Source organism: Homarus americanus, unplaced genomic scaffold (assembly GCF_018991925.1).
Source record: "Homarus americanus isolate GMGI-L3 unplaced genomic scaffold, GMGI_Hamer_2.0 scaffold4896, whole genome shotgun sequence".
Taxonomy (NCBI): domain Eukaryota; kingdom Metazoa; phylum Arthropoda; class Malacostraca; order Decapoda; family Nephropidae; genus Homarus; species Homarus americanus.
The window spans coordinates 3,638,190-3,657,086 of record NW_024749657.1 but is presented as its reverse complement, the minus strand read 5'-3'; the positions used below and the strand labels follow the sequence as shown (position 1 = coordinate 3,657,086).

Below are 18,897 nucleotides of genomic sequence, written 5' to 3'. Positions count from 1 at the left end.
TTTATTTATCCCTGTTTTATACATTAATAGGGCACTAAACAGTATTGTACTTGTAAAAGAAATCTATTATATAAAACTTAAATTAAAATATTGTCAGACACAGTTTAGTGTATAGATACAACACAGGTAAATAATACAGTAAATGAAAGAACTAAAATGTAGGGCACATACAGTAGGTGGTGAAGAACACTACACACACACTCACAGTTTTAATGACTGGAGTTTAATCACTGCATGCCAAGCAGTGTGTGCTTTTTGTTGTTCATTTTAATCATCTGAGATTTGTTTCAGCATCACTTGTACAATTCCCAGCTGATCAAAAGTCCCACAGCAATGCTCAATGAGTAGGGGTGATGTACTGTATGAGGTGAGTTACTAATACACCATGTAAAAAACTACGTTCTATATAAAGGCTTCAAACTACACATGTGTGTATAAACCCAGACACACATATACAGGTACAATTGTTCACGTACATGCACATCCCTATTACCTAAATACAGTAATATGATTTGGTTTCCAGTTTGAATTATTTTAAAATACAAATTTGAGCATTTACACTTTTGGTTAAGTTTACGTGAGTTAAACTCAGATTAATGGAAAGCTTGACTTACTTGAACACACTTCTCTTTGTTCAAATTTTCCACAAGACCTGAATATATTGTATTCATTACGAAATACAATAAGTTGCAAATAAAATTAATCCTAGCTCTGTCTCATCACCACAAGGACTGGGGCCACTGAAACCCAACAGGAGTGAGACAATTCCAACCAGCTGGGTTAGGTTGAGGTATATTTGATCAGTAACTACAGTATGTAATATTTCCTAATTCATACAAATGTTAAAATTACAGTATTTGTTATATTCATTTACTTCAAATACAGTTGACCCTCACTTTACGCGGTTAATGTAACCCGGAGGGTCCCGCGTAAAGTGAATAACATAACATATGGGATTAATTGAAATGGAGTCCGGGCCGATCCCCAAACTCCACTTTTTGACGACACACAACTATGTTGTAGTAAAAATATTATCTTAACTTTATGATGGTATGCACACACAATTAATAATTAAGAGAAATATCAATAATATTAGGTTTTTTAACACTTACAATAGTAGAAAAAATGGCTGGGCACACGGGGATGGGCGGTTGGTTCCGAGGCAGAGGGCAGATTATTGGCCCTCACCTGTGTCACTTGTATCAATTGTATCACTATCCACCACAGAGGCTTGCAGGGCCTCTTTGTCAAACTCCCCAAAGTCCATATAAGTCCATATCCTCACCATAATTATCACTATCACTGACTTGGGCCAGCTGTGGTGGGTGGCGGGTGAAGAACTGGTAATGTTTTGATGACTGGGCGACCTTGTGTGCACCATGTTCGCGCAGCTTACACAACATGGCGGATGGCGGGAGGTTTGGATCCAAAAATGGCGCGGCTCGCCAGCCGCTCTCCGCGTAAAGGGGTACACGCACCGCGGAATGTGAGCATCCTGGGTTCCGGCAGGGCACCGCGGAAACGCGGAATGTGGGACCGCGTAAAGTGAGGGTTAACTGTAACTATTAATTTTTCAACTTGAATGTTCCCACATAATCTGAGGTACTGTATCAATCTTCATCACATCTCCACATTCAAACAATTTGATGACTAACCAACCATAAATTCTTAAAGAACCAATGCTGAGATATTTTTAACATTCAGTACTGTAAATCTATCCCACCAATTTAATTTCCTATATTACCTGGGATATTCTCAAACATCTTTTTAATTAATCCAATGTGTTTAATTTTAATTTTTCCGTCATTTTATGTCTGTTTATGAAAAGATGGCACTCATTTCAATTTCCTTCATCTCCTGGATATCAGCTTTGAGGCGGAGTTTGAGGATCTCCCGCCATATGGCCTCGAGGTGTTCTGGGTGTTTGATGCCCATCCTGATGAGCGTTCCCTCACTCATACGCACCAGAGACTTGCCTGTTATGTCGTGCTACAAAACGAAAACCCAAGTCAAATGTTATAGAAATATGCTTTTAAGTTTTTCAGTAACTGTGGAACGGGAAATGTCACACAGTACGTATACCGTATAATTAATAAAACTAGAGTAACACAGATGTTAGGTTACAAATAAAAATGGGGACTGATCAAATAGAGTAAGGAAATGTAAATAACTTCTTTGTACCTTGGTTAAGAATGACTGAAGCTTACAATTCTAAATGGCTTCCACAATTACTAACCTTGATGAATACAGTTGTCCCTCATCCAACAAGAGTTTCTATAACATGACTCTGCCTATGAACATGAAATGATCTGTGACACTAATCTCCCCATAATGAAAGCAGACCCAGCTATACAGGGGTTATATGACTGCTGGAGCTCATCAGACACTCCCTGGGTTCCGTTTCTGGAGGCTATCTGTAAGCCAGGAGTGATCCTTCCATAAGTACTTAAACACATTTAGTACACATAATGTATACAATTACTATACATGTACCTACACGATACAATATTTGTTATTAATAAAAAATATATATTTAGTAGCAATAGAAGCATAGGAAAGAAAGATAAGTAAACTGTAGTCCAAAATAATTAAAAAAATTTAAGTATGGAACATAAAACTTGTGTATCTGTAACCCAGGGAGTGTCTATATTGCTGTGCACCAAGCCCCTGCATCTGCTTCCCTCCCACAATGTAAGCCTGGATAAATTAAGCACAATAACTTGGGTAAATAGGCACAATATCCGGGTTACATTAACCAATATAATTAATTGTCTAAATTCAGTACCAAAACCTTGTCAAATTAAACAAAATAATCTGGTTAAATTGAAGGCATTATTTTTGGTGTACAATATGTGTACTCTACTCTTTGCTTAGTAATGATTTTATTGTTTTCACAATGCCACCAAAATGGTAGAACTGAGCTTATCAATACTAAGAAGAAAATTTAAAAAAGAACCAAGTTTAAAAAGAAAATAAGGACGGTCTATGGGATCTGAAAATTCAACAACACTGTGATTGCACCGTGGGTTGGCTTCAAATGATTTTAAAAAGCAGAACTTTGAAGGCACTGGAGAAAATTGCTGGAACTGGAACACAATGAGCTGCAAAGCCACCAGCCAGCCAGCATCTCTGCTCAGCACTGATGGCAATATCCACACCTTGAAACACTTCATTTCCAAATTCCACACTCTCTTTTACAACTCTATTTTTTTATAGATAATAAGCATATGAAATTTAAAAATTACACAATAAATTCCTTTTATTCTTAGTTCCATTTATTACCTAAGAGTAAATGAGAAATTGGACAATCAGAAAATTGGCTCAGTGAGTCTGTGTGCGTGTGTGTGTGTGTGACGAGTCTACCTGTTTTCATGTGAGTGAGGCGTAAGGTTTTATCTGTCCAACAAGAAATTTTCCAAGAATGTACATGCATCTATTGTAGTGGATGAGGAACAACTGCACAATATTTAAATACAGACTATTATCATTTTAATCAAGTGTGTTACAATGAAACTTCAAATATCTTAAGAATGAACAACTACCTGCCAACTAATCTTGTATGCATGACATGTGCTGACTGATAATACAAAACTGGTAAGATCTCGTGTTTTAGGTCTATCAGTCTAATTTGTACTTGCTTTCTTAAACATCTCGGAATAATCTAGCTCCCCGCTCTAAGAATGTATTTCAATCTGATTATAGTAAAAAATTATAGACTGCTGTACTGTGTACACAAGGAAGACTGAGAAGGTATGGTGTTAGGAAGAGCACAGTTATGTTGCTATACCAAGTGATATGAATCATGGCAGTGTAGAAGGTGCTGTATTTGGGCCAACCTGCATCTGTGAGAATGAAATTGCTATTGTACCGTACTAATTTTACACTGCAGTACTGTAGCATCTAGGTCATTCATTGCTATTTTTGAGAGCATAGTGTAATGTACTCTGGGAGACATTTGTATTTGAGAGAAAAATGCACTTAAGGGTTTTATATAGTTTACAATAAAGTAAAGTACAAGTACATCCATAAATCATATGTTCATCTACATACCAAAATGAGCAGGTGTGAGTACAACTGGAAATATTCGCTACAGTGTCGCTTGAACCACTTCTGGACATCAGCTGTTGTCCATAGATAACATGGTTTTGGACGTGCCAATTTTCCCTGTAAAATGTGTACGGTCGTTAACATCCTTAGACAATTACAGACAAACAAATAGCACAGTTAGCTTCATATTTAGAGAAGAATAAAAAATAAATTGTTCAAAATAATGCTTCAATACGGCCACCCATAATATATATTTAAGTAGCATTTCATAATGATCTGGAAGGTGATTTTGAGTAAATCAGAAGTGACAGACTGATAGTGTAAAGGTCAAGGCAGTAACTCTCTTACTACCTCATCTATCAAAAAAATTTACAATCATGGCAACATTACATATTCCTGGGAGGCAGTTCCTCTCCTCCTGACACTAATGTCAACTACAGTACATCCAAACTATGTTCATCATCTTCCTAATCATCCTGTAAATTTTACAAATAACTTTGTCCCTTCCTTACCACATACGCAATAATTATTTAACGCGTATAATACTAATGCCATTGTACAGATATATACAGACTGGTCATGTGGTAAAGAAGACATCAAGCATATCTGTGTATGATATTGTCCACTTAGTTCTGCTGATGCTCACCTTAGGTCTGGGAGGTTGAGATGCATCTCCAGTAGTGTCAGTCTTGTTATCTAATGAGAAAAATATAGAAATGGAAATACAGTACTCTAGCTAAGGTGATTCATTCTTAGAATTCCATGATGACTGAATGCAGTCAACTTGCCAAATACTGTAATCAATGCCCCCATAACTTAGAAAAGTGATGACTTTAAATCAGATTAAGAATCTTGCTGTATACAGCACAGTACAGTACTATGTAAAAAAAATGACTGAATGTCATATTGTGGAACCAATCAGAGTAGCAACATGCTGTATTGTACAGTTGATGTATGTCTGATACAGTAATTGCACTTAAAATATTAAATGACTTTTAACTGATCAAATCTGTTAAAAGTTTACTCAATACATACAGCAAAATTTAGGATATGGTAAATACTGTACCATGATAAACGAAGACCTTGTACAAAAACATGAAAACTGTAAATGTTTGTTAAATTTCAATGTGGAATTACAGTAAAGCTTCTCTATTGTATGCTGCCATCTAACAAAAGCACAATTACTGTACATGTAATGTACTAAAGTAAATTTTTTTTTATTTTGCCGATACATGTGGTTTAGTGGCTTGGTTGTGCTTCTGTGTGGGAAAAGGCAAAAGGCCTATTATGGTATCCATAAATACCCATACCAGTAAATGAAACACTGAGGAGATACTGTAAACAGGAAGGGGTTTTGGTAGTACACTTGTCTCTCACACCTGTTTCCTTGGTTCAATCCCCAGGACATGTGAGAAGGGTGTTATCCAGTGTGATCCTCACTATTAAACATCATAGGTTTTCTCTGGGTACTCTAGTTTCCTCCTGTACTAACAATGGACAATAAAGGTTGTTATAAAGAATAGACCAACCACCCAAATGGCTGACAGAGATAAGGGGAATGCAGCAGAGAAAAAAAAAATACAGTATTTAGGTATGGGGCAGCTTGAGGGCTCTTTTGTTGTGGCCATCTCCACAAGGGGCGTGAGGTGTTGAACATAAAAAAAATTAAAAGAAAAATAATAATGAACAATTACCCCTTACAGTACAGTTTAGGATTTTAGGCTGAAAACACTTTTTCTCTCAGAATTGAAAAATTATAGGCGGCGAGTAATTAAAATTTTTGAGATGTTATTTGGACAAGTAATTATACTGTACAGATATCAAAGTACGGACAACAGATCCTTAATCAGCACGTTCAGGAGCACATATATTGAGATTTTTAATAAAATCAGTGAGATCAAGATTATGGCCGAAACGATAAGCTTACAGGTAGAACAGATATAATAAACTATGTAAATTACCTGTTGTTTGGTGACTGGGTAGCTGCATCATAAACACCAGCACACACCAGTATGTGAGGTACTGTACTCTTGATAGTTACTGTAGAGGAGAAGTACAAAATCTTTTGAAAATGGGTAAACTGTAATTACAGTACTGTACAGATACAGTATAGATGCACTGTACCACATATAAAGAAACACATGGTAATTCCCAGATTACTTCATAATGTGAGAACTTGTATATCATATCATATGATATACAAGTTCTCACAGTATGAAGTATAAACTCAACTAGAAACCATTAATGAGCTGGTCTTGAGTGCCGACAATACTATTAGAATATAGTTACGGACATACTGTACAGTACAGTACAGTAATATATGTAAGATTTCATCACACAACACCAACAATAAAGCAGCTGCCATAAATTTCACATTTACCCCTAACTCATAGAAATAGAAAATATGGTACAGCTTGCTTATTTTTTGAGATACCACCATGATTTTCACAAAGTGGGTAGGAGTTTGATGATGAGAAAAAAGATGAAGTTAAAAAACACACACATACAAGAATACTAAACAAACCTCTGAAAACTTGACCTGACCTAACCTAACCTAGGAAAGTTGTAATCCTATAAAAAAGTTTATCTTATTTAACCAATGCTTAGGTCAAGTGCATAATGCGAATAGATGAAAGTTTTGCAAATACGTCCTGTGCACTGCCCTGTAAATGGTCATAACAGATCATGTGAAGTTTACATGAGAGATTTGAATATTAAATTCCAGGAAAACGTGTTTAGAGACCTTAAAATCAGTCAATATTGTTATATCATGGTCGTGTCCATATCACATCCACTAACACAAACACGATACACTGTGTACGAAGCCAGGCTCACAGAATCAATTTATGTTCGTCCATCGGGTAAATAAGGTAAGAATTTTGTTATAATGGGGTATAATATTGGTTAGGCCAGGTAATCAAAAGGTTCCATTGATGTTTGTTTTTTATTCTAACCGCACATTTCACCTCTTATTCAAAGCCTTGCCCACTTTAAAGGAATTCATTATTGTTGGTAAGTTTGTCATATCTTAAAAGATAAGCATTAGCACCACAAATAAGTCAGATTCGTTCATTCTCTCATAAAACGAATCTTTACCCCCCAAAAATAACAATGAAATGGGTCATCAAGCATAAAGTAATCCAAGTAACCCGGAAGTGCTGTATGATTGACACAACTCACTGAGTCACCTGGCTATATTATTACAGCTATTGTGAGAGTACCTGAGCAACTTACTCAAATATACTTTACCATATTATAATAAAAAAAAAGAGCTATAAGAAATTATCAGAGACACATGCACAATAACTGTGAAAAGGCGAGTATAAAGATAATATTTACCAGAAAATGGTTAACCCACACTTCCGCTGCTCACTACGGCCGCTCCTCCACTGGTGTGTTGTGTAGTGGTCGCTTTACCCTGGGCCTGTGGTGCTTACAGACCCGACATCCACTACATGTTTGAGTTATTTGTTTTATATACAGTATATGGTCATTTAAAAGCTAAATGGTCAAAAGTCTTTATTGAATTCTGATGAAAAATACATCGTATGGTTATTCCAGTACGATACAATGTTATTGTTCCAATATGATATACAGAGTTATTGATGTAAATACAGTACATGAAACTTGTTAATCTGTCAAGACAAAAAAACAAGTCACAGCTTCAAGTTTGCCATGCAAAACAAAGTACAGTACGTGTTGAGACAGCAGTAGACCCAGCAGAAGGTAAGAAGCTTAGAGAATAAGGTGTATAGTAGCCCTAGACAACATTATCATGAACAATGGGGGATCATACGTGTGCCACCAGCAGCGGAAATACCAACATCCAATACTGTCTACACCTCTGGCACTCCACCGCCATTTTCGGAAGACATCTTTATTTTTACCCTGCTACATCTATTATCCTCATAAAAAAAGATTAATTGTAATACAGTAATATATACGAGTTGCTATACGAAAAAATCAAAGGCAACGACGAAGTTACACATACCTGTATATATACCTGCTGAATTTTGAATCGGGGCATTAAGAAAACTTTTGTCTAGACTAGATGATAGTAGAGAAAATAAGACCCAATAAAGTAGTAAATAATAGCACCCAAAGCGCCACATTTAGACCATTTATGAAAGGGGAATTCCTACAAAACTAAAGGAAATTAAAAATCCTCAATTTAACTACAATCACGATAAATATACTCTTCAACGTTCCATTTCTACGAAACATCATGTTAACACTCAGAAATTTATAATGTTAGCCTGGTGGCACGTCATCTCTCTGCTAAAATGAACCAAGTCAGTTAAACACAACAAACTTACTTTACTTTCTTTGTTCTGAACTTATATCCACCTTCAGACGAATTCCATTACTTGACGGGGCAGCGTTGAAAAAAATACCAACATTTATACTTTTGAAACGTCAGTCATATCAACGGGATTTCATCTGTCTAGTTCGTTGGGGTAGAGACAATATCGTGCTATATATTTTTTACTATGGGTTTCATATAAATTCTCTTATAATCAATACTACAGTACTTACAATTCATAAATAATAATCATAGTTTTCCCTAAAATCCTAAAACCATTTACAAAGAATAACAAATTAAATAATGCGCAAGAATTTTATTTAACCTTGATATTCTTCCATGTTTTAACGATATACTTTTCACTTACACAGCACATGTTAAAAATTTCATATTAAAGCCTTATCTTTCCATTGTAGAAACAGAAAACTTATATAATACTTAAAAACTGCATAAATGCCCATAAAGTCATTTCCTCATTCAGTTTGGTTACTACATGTAATTATTTTTCGGATTTTAGGAACCAGGATTTTGCAAATGTTTTGATCACAAAATGTTTTAATCTACATAAAACTGACTGGTAGCACAAACACATTATACAAAATACTACAATATAAAACTTTGATTATATACTTGACATACAACGTACTGATTTTCAAGTTTCTCATCTGTTCGTAAAAGGAATTCTTCAGGTTTTGTGTACACTTTCTCGCCAAAGAATTCCTTTTGCGAGCGGCGCCAGACTCACAGATGGTAACCTACAACATCACTCTACAACAAGATATATAAACTTCTTTTTTAGATTTTACTTCCAGTAGTTGTTAACAACAACAACGCCTACTAAATGAAATTATTCCGCATATACGTAATTTATCTTAGCAATTTAATATTAATCTCTGCGGTTATATTTGTATTTCAGGAGTAATTACAAGCTGGAAAATCTATCCATCAATGTACCATTTCTCTTTAAATTTCACTAAAGATTTGAGGTGACAAAAAATTCGGAGAAATGTAATGTTCATGAATAACAACCAAAACTTCATACATCCAAGATATATATGAAATAATCCTATGCAGCAGCGGCGGTGATGGTGACAACCACTCACTTTAGTCTGTTATAGGTACAAGTAGTATTTTTGTGACGTGATTCCATTGTGTTGATTCAGTTGTCGATTTGTTTTAAATGTGTGGATTTTGTTTCAGTTCGTATTTCTTCTACTGTGTTTTGTTTTATTACCGTGTGGTTGCCATGGTCGAGTCTGAATCCCACTTCCGAACTCCAAACTCCTTCTGGAGATAACGGAACCAAATATCTGAGTAATAAATCCTTGTTTTTTTTATATTTATGACTATTATTAACCATAAAAAGATTAGAATAATGGCTTGACTTTTGCAAAAAAGAAAAATGTGAAAAATAAAAGTCGGAAATAATATTAGCATCATAACAAGAAATAATTATCACTGTGCTTGCAAGGGATTCGGGATTCATTTGTGGGTTACAGACGTGACCGCTGATAGTACGTGTATGATAATAACACTACAGTACTTGATCAGTGTTGATGGCAGGTCTGGCGAAGGTTTGGTTTACATAATGCCGACATTATTGACAAGAAGTTGCTGTATACTCCGGATCACCAACATTTACGCTGATTCACGGGAGTAACAGCGGCAGTGACCCGAGCTTTGGTGGTCAAAACCCAACATTGACCATAGGGGCGCTAAGCGGGAGGACCTCGCACGCAGCTGAGGTTAGACAGCGGCATCTTCCATCCGTCCAACCGAGCGCATAGAGGCAGCGGAGGTAGAGGTCCAGAGCATAGAATTCCCAGAGTGAGAGGCCATCATTTCAACCTCTACGACCTCTCTGCTGTAACCTCGCCGCTTCACAGGAGACAACAGATCCTTCCGGAGGGGTAAATCAACATCCTTCCGGTTTAAGTGGTATCCTGCAGACTCAGTATCATCCACGTCGTCATCACTCACGTATGTTGAATGGTGGTGTAGGGGAGGATGATGGGCGTCACACATGGTGGTGGTGATGAGGTGAGAGGTGTGTGTGGGTCGGCGTAAGGGTGTGGTGGTGGTGTGGAGTTTGATCAGGTGTGGCTTGTTGCAGGTGCTGACGGGGTAGCTCGGAGGGTCCTCAGAGGGGAGGCTGTCGAGAGAAGAAAAATTGAATAATTATCCCTATTAGTGTGATAGATTACTTAAGTTACCCCTGATGGTGTGACAGAACTTTAATGACTCCTGAAGAATGGTTAACTAATTACCATACGTATCACAAAAAGACAGACAAGTTATTTTAGTTACCTCGGGGAGAGAGAATAAAATATCCAAGAACGCAAGACAGTAGTACCGCCCTTCCTCTCTCACCTGATTCCTCCTTCACTCTCTCCCACCCTCCTTCACTCCCTCCCACTCTCCTTCACTCTCTCTCACCCTCCTTCCCTCCCTTAAAACACGTTCTTTTCATACCCTATAGAGAGATTAGGTTAGGATAAGTCTAATAAGTTAGGTTTGTTTAAGTTAGGGATGGGACGAACAACTATAACACCGCGTGTAGGTCTACCACAAGAGTGTGAAGCAGGCCACCGTAGCATTGAGCAAGTCTTGGTGGCGGGTCACTAGGATATGTAACGCACCCATGCACATAGACTGATCCTACCTAGAGTGGTGTAGGGCTGCCCCAGGAAGATAGGGCTGGCCTAGGGCTCGGTGGAGGAGTGGAGGGAGGTGATGCTGCTGAGGGCCTTCTCTGCCTCACACAACGTCTCCTGTTTGATGTCCGCTCGCTCACCCCGCATGGACCGCCTACTGGGACCAGGACGAGTTAGCTGGGTGTGTGGGGCGGGGCAGGAGAGGGTGTGTGTGGCGGGGAAGGAGTGGGTGTGCGGGGCGGGGCAGGAGAGGGTGTGTGTGTGGCAGGCAGGTGGGTGTGTGTGGGGCGGGGCAGGAGCGGGGCAGGAGAGGGTATGTGGGGCGGGGCAGGAGAGGATGTGTGTGGCAGGGGCAGAAGGGGTGTGTGGGGCAGGGTAGGAGAGGGGGTGTGGGGCGGGGTAGGAGAAGGGGTGTGGGGCGGGGTAGGAGAGGGGGTGTATTAAAACTTAAAGAAAATGGGGGGCTGGTGATATACAGAAAATGGAGATGGGCCACTTACAAATAACGATAAATAGGAGACTTAAAGAAGGATAAAGGGCGTAGGACGAGGACTTACCACATGAGGTAGACGGAGATGACGACGAAGACCAGGAAGGCTGACCCAAGGACCACTATGGCATACATCCAAATGTTTATCTCCTCTGAAACACACACACAACATGGTGGATTAGTTTTTAGTTGTTGTTGTTGTTTTTTTTTTTTGTGTGAGAGGTCCAATTTAATATGTGATTTATTATTATTACAAGAGAAACTCAATTTACCAAGATAAAAACCCAATTTTAACATGGAACCCAACTTAAAACGACAAAGAAAGTCGATTCAACATTTTATTCTACACATAAACCAGATTTAACATCATATTAACTTACCTGGTAGGTAGGTGATCTCCCTTAATGTAATTGGTTCCCGCATAGACATATTGACAGGTCAGGGGGGAGGGGGGCGGGGCAGGATCTGATGGGATAGAGAAAAAATGGATGTTAATACTGTATTATACACTTTATTAAACAAGGTCCTATTCCTGGTTTATTACTATTGTTATTATGAATGGTGTACAAACCTGACAGGTGCCTACCTAATTAAACGAGTCATTATGAATGTCTAGTCCTAACGGGCCCCAGTCCTAATGGGACCCAGTGCTAATGGTTAGGTGACACAACATCAAGTCAGGGTCACAGCTCAAGATTGAAGAAACCGCGGGTCCGGAGAGCTGTGAGGGCGAACTTTTTCGGAGTGAGAGTTGTGAACTCTTGGAACAATCTACCAGAAAGTGTTGTGACGGCACCGAGTGTGAGCTCTTTCAAGACAAGACTTGACCAACACTGGAGCAGGTTCAGGTACATTCAGGAGCCGGTGCATGCCCAGTACTTGCCAACAGTGAGTAACAGAAACGTGACCGATCGCCCAAGCGGCTAACGAGCCGATCAGTGGTGAAGAGGATAAAATAAAAAGAACTGCACCGAAAATAAATCTACGGATACAGCCCGATTTATTTCACTAACTATATGCTCTATTAAGCCTCGTAGGGTTCATTCTCCTCCTCTTCCTCATTCCTTCCTTATACTCGTCTTAGTTACTTTGAGAGAAAGGAACACATTTAGGCTAATAACTTTATGTCGATTCTTAAGTAAGCCAGTTAGATGCGCTCTCATTTTACTTGCTAGGAGGGAAATTCAACGCACGAATCATAACCGATCACAAAGGGAGAATGTAAACAACAGAACCTATTGGTCTTCTTTGTCAAGTTTTGTACCTTAACCGACCTTTATATAGACCTAAAACCAAGATCATTGATACACACACACCGCCCATACATTCAACACTTGTAAAATACGTCTTTTGATCTTAGGAGAAGTGGGTGGATGTTAATAAGTGTGGAGCATTGTAGTCAGTAAAAAGATAAATAAAATTACAAACAGAAGCGAAACCATTTTTACTTTTCAACCAATCTTAGGGTAAGTCTGTGTCGTCTGCTTTGAGGATAAAGAATAGTATAGAAAAAATGCGAGATAATAAATGGCTTGGCAATCCTGTCCGTGGTACTTCTCTTAACATTGGTGATCTTGCAGCCAAACACTGGTAAATAAAATCATTTCTCTATCTTACCAAAATTCAGGAGACACGACGACTGGTGATCGAGGGGAAGCTGTTCTTGTGCTCCTGGTAAACTTAACACTACGACGACATAAGCCCAAACTGTAGACGATAATTTAGGGTTTACAAATATGTATTTCACTAATAAGAAGAAGGAACCGACAGCACGTACACCAACGATCAGCTGTTAACGCAAATGGCGATAGTACGCAGCCGCTCGGCCTTAAAGGTCCACTGAGGATAAGATGCCACCAACTGCCACATATACATCATCACACTTTATATGTTTATTTATTATTTAAGTATAAATTTCGCTTAAATAAACTGACTGAGAAAAGATAAAATCAAATATTGTTTATCTGGACTTACTAATGTATGTTATTCCCCCTAAAACAAACAGGATAAAAAAATTAGGGCATTTATTCTAACCGTAACTATTCATATCAAGTGTTAATTTGTCTTCCACTTTGTATACACGGGAATTGATGTACCGTCTACCTAAATAACCAGTTGTATTAATAGTTGAGAGTTAAATATATTAATGTGATGTTGACACAATCATTTCAGGAAGGTATTTTTACGCAGCCTGACGGAGTTAAAGCTGACATGTTGCTTCACTTCAGACTCGGGCTCTCAAAGGCTCGCACGTCCCTCTTTCATCGTAACCGGAGACGAAGATTGTATCGAGAAGACTCATTTAAGCTGTATCACATCAGTAACAAAAAATTGTTTAAAAATTACACTGAGACTCCATTTTCGCTTTTATTATCGTGTGGAGGCTTGTAAGTCAGTTCTAAGGGCGTGTACAAAGAGGAGGGGCCAGGTGTTGTCACCCTATAAATTGTATATTAATTGAAGTAAATTTTCTCTTCCGTTGATTACTGACCGATGTTCACTCCAGCTCAAGACACAATATATTGATTCATGACTTAAATTTCTATGGTCGATTCTTGTCTTCCAAAAGTTTTCATATGTAGTATTAATAAAAATCTCAAGTATAGATTTTTTATAAATAAAATAATTTTAAATACCTTTACTTAGAAAGTTTTGATAGTGATTTGTTTTTCTCATAATTAAGATACATTACAAGATTTGTAATAAGTTTAATTGACGACTAGCGACAAAACTATCCTGTCTGGTGCTTTATGATTGTTTGGAGTAACAATCATCTTTATTTTCAATGCTAAAACTGGTACCTTACAACCTTCTGAGACTATGGGCTATTGCTTATTGCCAGTGTTGTTGTTTATCGGTAGGTAGTGAGCGTAAGCAGGTGCCGAGGACCTGCTATGTTCATACAATTATATTCATTTCTAATTGTTGATCACGAGTATGTAGAAGTGTAGAAATAACATCAATGCTACAATCTATTCCAAGAGTGAATGGAGGAATACAGAAACAACTCAAAGGCATCTCCTGCAAACAATGAAAACACATGTACTGTAATTTTAATGTAACTTTATTATAAAACATTTACATATAGTATATGTTGCAACTGTTACAGGAAACAAGTTTAGAATACGTGTATTGTTTAGGCAGGTTTGAGAGGTGCCGTGGTGGAGTGGGCAACCAGGGTCTTATTGAGTTCAGGGACACAGGGTTCGATAGTGTGTGTGTGTGTATGTATACTGTACAATATTTGTGTGTGTGTACTGTGCAGTGTGTTTGTGTGTGTGTGTACTCCTGTGCAGAACAGTATATGTGTGTGCGTGTGTTTGTGTATTGTACAGTATGTGTCTGTGTGTGTGTGTATGTATACTGTACAATATTTGTGTGTGTACTGTGCAGTGTGTGTGTGTACTCCTGTGCAGAACAGTATATGTGTGTGTGCGTGTGTTTGTGTACTGTACAGTATGTGTCTGTGTGTGTGTGTGTGTATGTGTACTGTACAGTACATGGATGTGTGTGTGTTTGTTGGTTACAGCATGGATATGGAATACAGTATACACTAGTATACGTTATCTAATTATATTTTGTATTTGAACCCATATATTCCGAGGTAGTGACTCATCAACTTCCCAGCGACCCAAACACTTAACTTGAGACACATTGTACATGAATAGCATACAGTATAGCACATGATTAAATACAATAATTATGAAAAGAAATTACAGTACTGTACTGTATTTCCATAACAGAAAATATAGAAACTAAATCACTAAGCACTACTCTTATGGCATTTTTTTTATTGTAATTACAAAGTGTTGTTAAATTTAACCACAGGAAAAAGTCCAGTAAAATTTGCATTTCAGGTTCAAGAAAAATATTCCGGCTACAGATTTTCTTTAAAACTTCAAATATAAAAATCCATGAAAAACAAAATATATAATCTGAATTATTTCAAATTTATATATACAGTACTGTACAGTATACTCTTTATATCTTCGCTCATTCTGATGATTAATTGAAACTCAAAATTAAAAAATAAATGAGACAAAGGCAATAATTTGAGTTTAAACTTTGTTGAATATAAAAAAAATATAAAGAATTATTTTTTAATCAATAAAATATTTTTAAAATTTATGTAAATTTGTACCTTTTTGTGATCCCTTTCAGCCCTCATAAAATACAATAATTAATAAAACATAAAATAATAATAGTCTCTAATCATTCTTATGGGCTTTTGTCATCAAAAAACACAGACCCACACAATCTGAGTGTCCATAATTTCATGGGAGTTTATTACCCTTTATTTTTACATGCAAATGATGCCATTAAATCTCTATATACCCCTGTACAGTATATATAATCAGAAATCCACAGTATTCATTCAAAAGTTACCAAAATCCACAGAAAATCTGAACTTGTATAATTTAATCTGGGTTATTTTACCTTTATTTTTACAGTGGAATATCACCTTTAATAAACACCTCTCAGGTAAGGATAACAAATACACACACAAACACATTTTAAACAAGTTTGGAACACGTTGAAGCCTTCACATGAATGCAACTTATACACACTATTACTATTATAATATTTATGTAATATTCCTACATCTAGACTAACATTCACTCATCTATATCATGAGCCATTCAGCCATTGTCTCGCACACATATTGCTTTGTATCGTTCACCCTATACACAAATAAAATAAAGTAAGCATGTAATTTATTGTTTACAATAACTTTTACAGTTTTCTTGTAAACAGGTCTGCAGCATTGCTTTTGATTTTCACATGGTAAATACAGTGTAACTTTTTAATTTTGGTATGGCTAAAACAATGTTATTATGATGTTCACCTGACAGGTATGTGTACAATGTTGCTCATGACTTTCACCTGACAGGTATACAGTCATGAACAAAAATCCTGTCACCTCTCCTATTGCTCTACGAACCCAGAGATTCAGACTCATGAATCTGAAGCATTTATGGACAGAATAATGCATCAGTGACTACTGCTTTGGGTTCATGAGTCTGAATCTCTAGGTTCAAGGACCAGCAGGATAGGTGATGGTAAATGTTTCTAATAATTTTCAGAAAACAAATACAGAACATTAATATATTGCATTAAAATTTTTTTGACAAATACTGTACAACATTAACCATAATTTTCACTCAACAAGAACAATGTGTAGTAGTTTTCAAATGACAACTACAGTAATCTAACAGAGTAATTTCCACATAACAATATCATTACCAATTACTGTATTCAATCATAACAAATACTTTAAGACCAATTATTATAACATACAGGCACCTTGACACAAGTACAGTACTGTACTATACAGCACTTCCCTACTACTTTCAAAATAACTATCCAATGTACTGTATATACACGAGAAACTTTATATCACACAAAATTGTTACACGTAGCATTTTTAACTTCTTTTCTTTATCGAGTGATCTTCATTATGTATTTCTGACCTACCGTATATTAATTCATGGAAATTACGTTCTAAAATATTAACATACATCCCAAGTTAATGTATCTTTAGTTATACAGACCTAAGTCTATGTTAAAAAAATTGTTGATACGGAAAAATTTACCTTTTTCAGGAATTTTTTCTTTATCAACACACTAATATGATTCATCAGTTATTTCAAGAAAGAGTTAAAGCGAAATTTTAGAGATTCCTTAAAGTGATAAGACCACATAAGCTGTATTTTTTAATTCTTTCATAATTGGAAAGAAGTTGTATGACGTGTGTATAATTTGTAATAAAACTATCTATTGCTCCGAGAGAGAGAAAGAGAGAGAGAACAGACAGAAAAAGGGGAGTCAAGGAGCAAAAAAGAGAAAAAGAGAAGAGAGAGAGAACAGACAGAAAAAGGGGAGTAAAGGAGCAAAAGAGAGAGAGAGAGAGAGAGAGAGAGAGAGAGAGAGAGAGAGAGAGAGAATAACAATATCACCCTTAGTATTGGCCTCTCTCATTATATTTACCCAAAATGATCCATCTCAGTTTCTTCACCCTCACATTAACTAAACGATCAGTGACGGAAAAGTCCAACGTACTGGATTACTATAACTATTATTTTCATTTGGGTTAAAAGACAACAACACTAATCAAATAAAACCTTGCCGAAATTACCCTAGGGACGTTATATTAAGTCTATATCGTCTGAAAAAGAAACAAAATGCTTATTCATCCAGTTTGTAGTAAATTTCTAATATCATGGACAAATCAAACTCTTGGGAATCAATAGTTTTCATCCAATATCTTTCTTTTTTTTTTTTTTTGGTTTCCCATGAAGTTGTTTTTCTTTGATACAGTTTTGATTATTATACATGTCACTTGTATGATACTTTTATTACATTGTTATTTATTTTTGTGTTTATATATAAATTACTATAATAATTATGTGATTATTCCTTTCTCCTGTTCCATCTTCTGGGTGCTTCCTTATTTGTACTCTGGATGTGTAACTATAAGAAAATAAACATTATATTTTTCACTTTGCTGGTTGGGTGAGGCTGCCTCTTTATGTTTTCAATATATAATGTACCTCTGTATTTCTATGAACTCTATAGTACTACAGTAAATTCTATTAACTCTACATTACATTAAAATTTAGTCCCATTATTTTATGTATTCTCAATATGCATGTAACTGTATTATATTATCACTAATGTAGTACTGTATAAATCTGGCAGCATAGATGTAGTTCTCAAGTGAGGCTTAACACAACGAATGACCAACTCTTGATCACTTTTGCTCACTTATCTGAAATAGGATTCCTGTGTTCTAACTTCCACTTGTGCTTTAAATTCCAGTCATTAATGTAACTCAATAATACAAATATTCTTCACTATTATCACAGTCACCACACCAGGAGGTTCTTCACTGTCAGGAGTACCATAATAGCCACAGTCCCAGCAGTTGAGGCGAGAGCTGCAGTCCCGCTCTCCTCCAGTTCCTCAGCATCTTTGTGAGTGATAATGGCCGAGGTGGCATACTCGACTGTCCTGGTGGTGGTTAGATGGTGCCCAGTGGTGGTCACGGATGTGGTGGTGGTGGTCGTCGTCTTGCTAGAGACGGGCGATGACTGGCGGTGGTGGGGACACTTTAGGGGCTCTGTCTTTGTCACCAGCCAATCATAAGCTACTTGGTGTCCCTGGTTCAGCAACTCTGGGCCAATCACCTCACGCACCCGGGTGTGGTAATCATTTAACCAATCGCACTACAACATTGTCAGGGATAAACAATAACATAAATATTTCTTAATGGACACCTCAAATTAACTTATAACAGATACTGATGTAAAAAAAAAAAGTTTTCACAGAAGGGATTAGAATGTATATCATACGAGTTTAGCAATACCATTTATAAAACAAAATCATATGAGATACTGTATTAC

General features: G+C 36.9%; 3 protein-coding genes across 6 annotated transcripts in view; all 3 read right to left on the bottom strand.

Moving 5' to 3' along the window:
* Positions 1-1,438: 1,438 nt before the first annotated feature.
* Positions 1,439-7,447, bottom strand: LOC121853457 (protein aveugle-like). The gene is made up of 5 exons (XM_042347601.1): positions 7,387-7,447; positions 6,009-6,087; positions 4,694-4,743; positions 4,051-4,164; positions 1,439-1,989 (listed from the first exon to the last, which is right to left on the bottom strand). Exons 2-5 carry the CDS (start codon positions 6,037-6,039, stop codon positions 1,819-1,821), a joined length of 366 nt encoding a protein of 121 aa, XP_042203535.1. The 5' UTR covers positions 6,040-6,087; positions 7,387-7,447; the 3' UTR covers positions 1,439-1,818.
* A 2,582-nt stretch (positions 7,448-10,029) lies between these two features.
* LOC121853456 lies at positions 10,030-13,333 on the bottom strand. 2 transcript variants are annotated; one of them, XR_006086320.1, is made up of 5 exons: positions 13,112-13,333; positions 11,875-11,959; positions 11,562-11,646; positions 11,013-11,158; positions 10,030-10,502 (listed from the first exon to the last, which is right to left on the bottom strand). XR_006086320.1 is itself a non-coding variant. In XM_042347599.1 (4 exons), exons 2-4 carry the CDS (start codon positions 11,921-11,923, stop codon positions 10,097-10,099), a joined length of 540 nt encoding a protein of 179 aa, XP_042203533.1. In that variant the 5' UTR covers positions 11,924-11,959; positions 13,112-13,333; the 3' UTR covers positions 10,030-10,096. The 2 variants fall into 2 exon arrangements, 1 of the variants encoding a protein (XP_042203533.1); XM_042347599.1 differs by lacking the exon at positions 11,013-11,158.
* Positions 13,334-14,959: 1,626 nt separating this feature from the next.
* The window catches only part of LOC121853643, an 86,139-nt gene continuing 82,201 nt past the window's right edge, over positions 14,960-18,897 (bottom strand). For all 3 annotated transcript variants that reach the window (XM_042347919.1, XM_042347920.1, XM_042347922.1), the window contains one exon: positions 14,960-18,720. In XM_042347919.1, the coding sequence (XP_042203853.1) occupies positions 18,361-18,720 (360 nt within the window). In that variant the 3' untranslated portion in view covers positions 14,960-18,360. The remainder of the gene's footprint in view (positions 18,721-18,897) is intronic.

What these genes read in the sequence shown, in the direction of transcription:
- LOC121853457 (XM_042347601.1), bottom strand. Translation starts at nt 6,039, where the DNA reads ATGATGCAGCTACCCAGTCACCAAACAACAG. An exon ending in CTCAACCTCCCAGACCTAAG is followed by an intron (nt 4,165 to 4,693) that starts GTGAGCATCAGC and finishes CACATTTTACAG; the next exon opens with GGAAAATTGGCACGTCCAAA. An exon ending in ACTCACACCTGCTCATTTTG is followed by an intron (nt 1,990 to 4,050) that starts GTATGTAGATGA and finishes TTCGTTTTGTAG; the next exon opens with CACGACATAACAGGCAAGTC.
- LOC121853456 (XM_042347599.1), bottom strand. Translation starts at nt 11,923, where the DNA reads ATGTCTATGCGGGAACCAATTACATTAAGGGAGATCACCTACCTACCA. An exon ending in GGAGATCACCTACCTACCAG is followed by an intron (nt 11,647 to 11,874) that starts GTAAGTTAATAT and finishes TGTGTGTTTCAG; the next exon opens with AGGAGATAAACATTTGGATG. An exon ending in ATCTCCGTCTACCTCATGTG is followed by an intron (nt 10,503 to 11,561) that starts GTAAGTCCTCGT and finishes TTCTCTCGACAG; the next exon opens with CCTCCCCTCTGAGGACCCTC.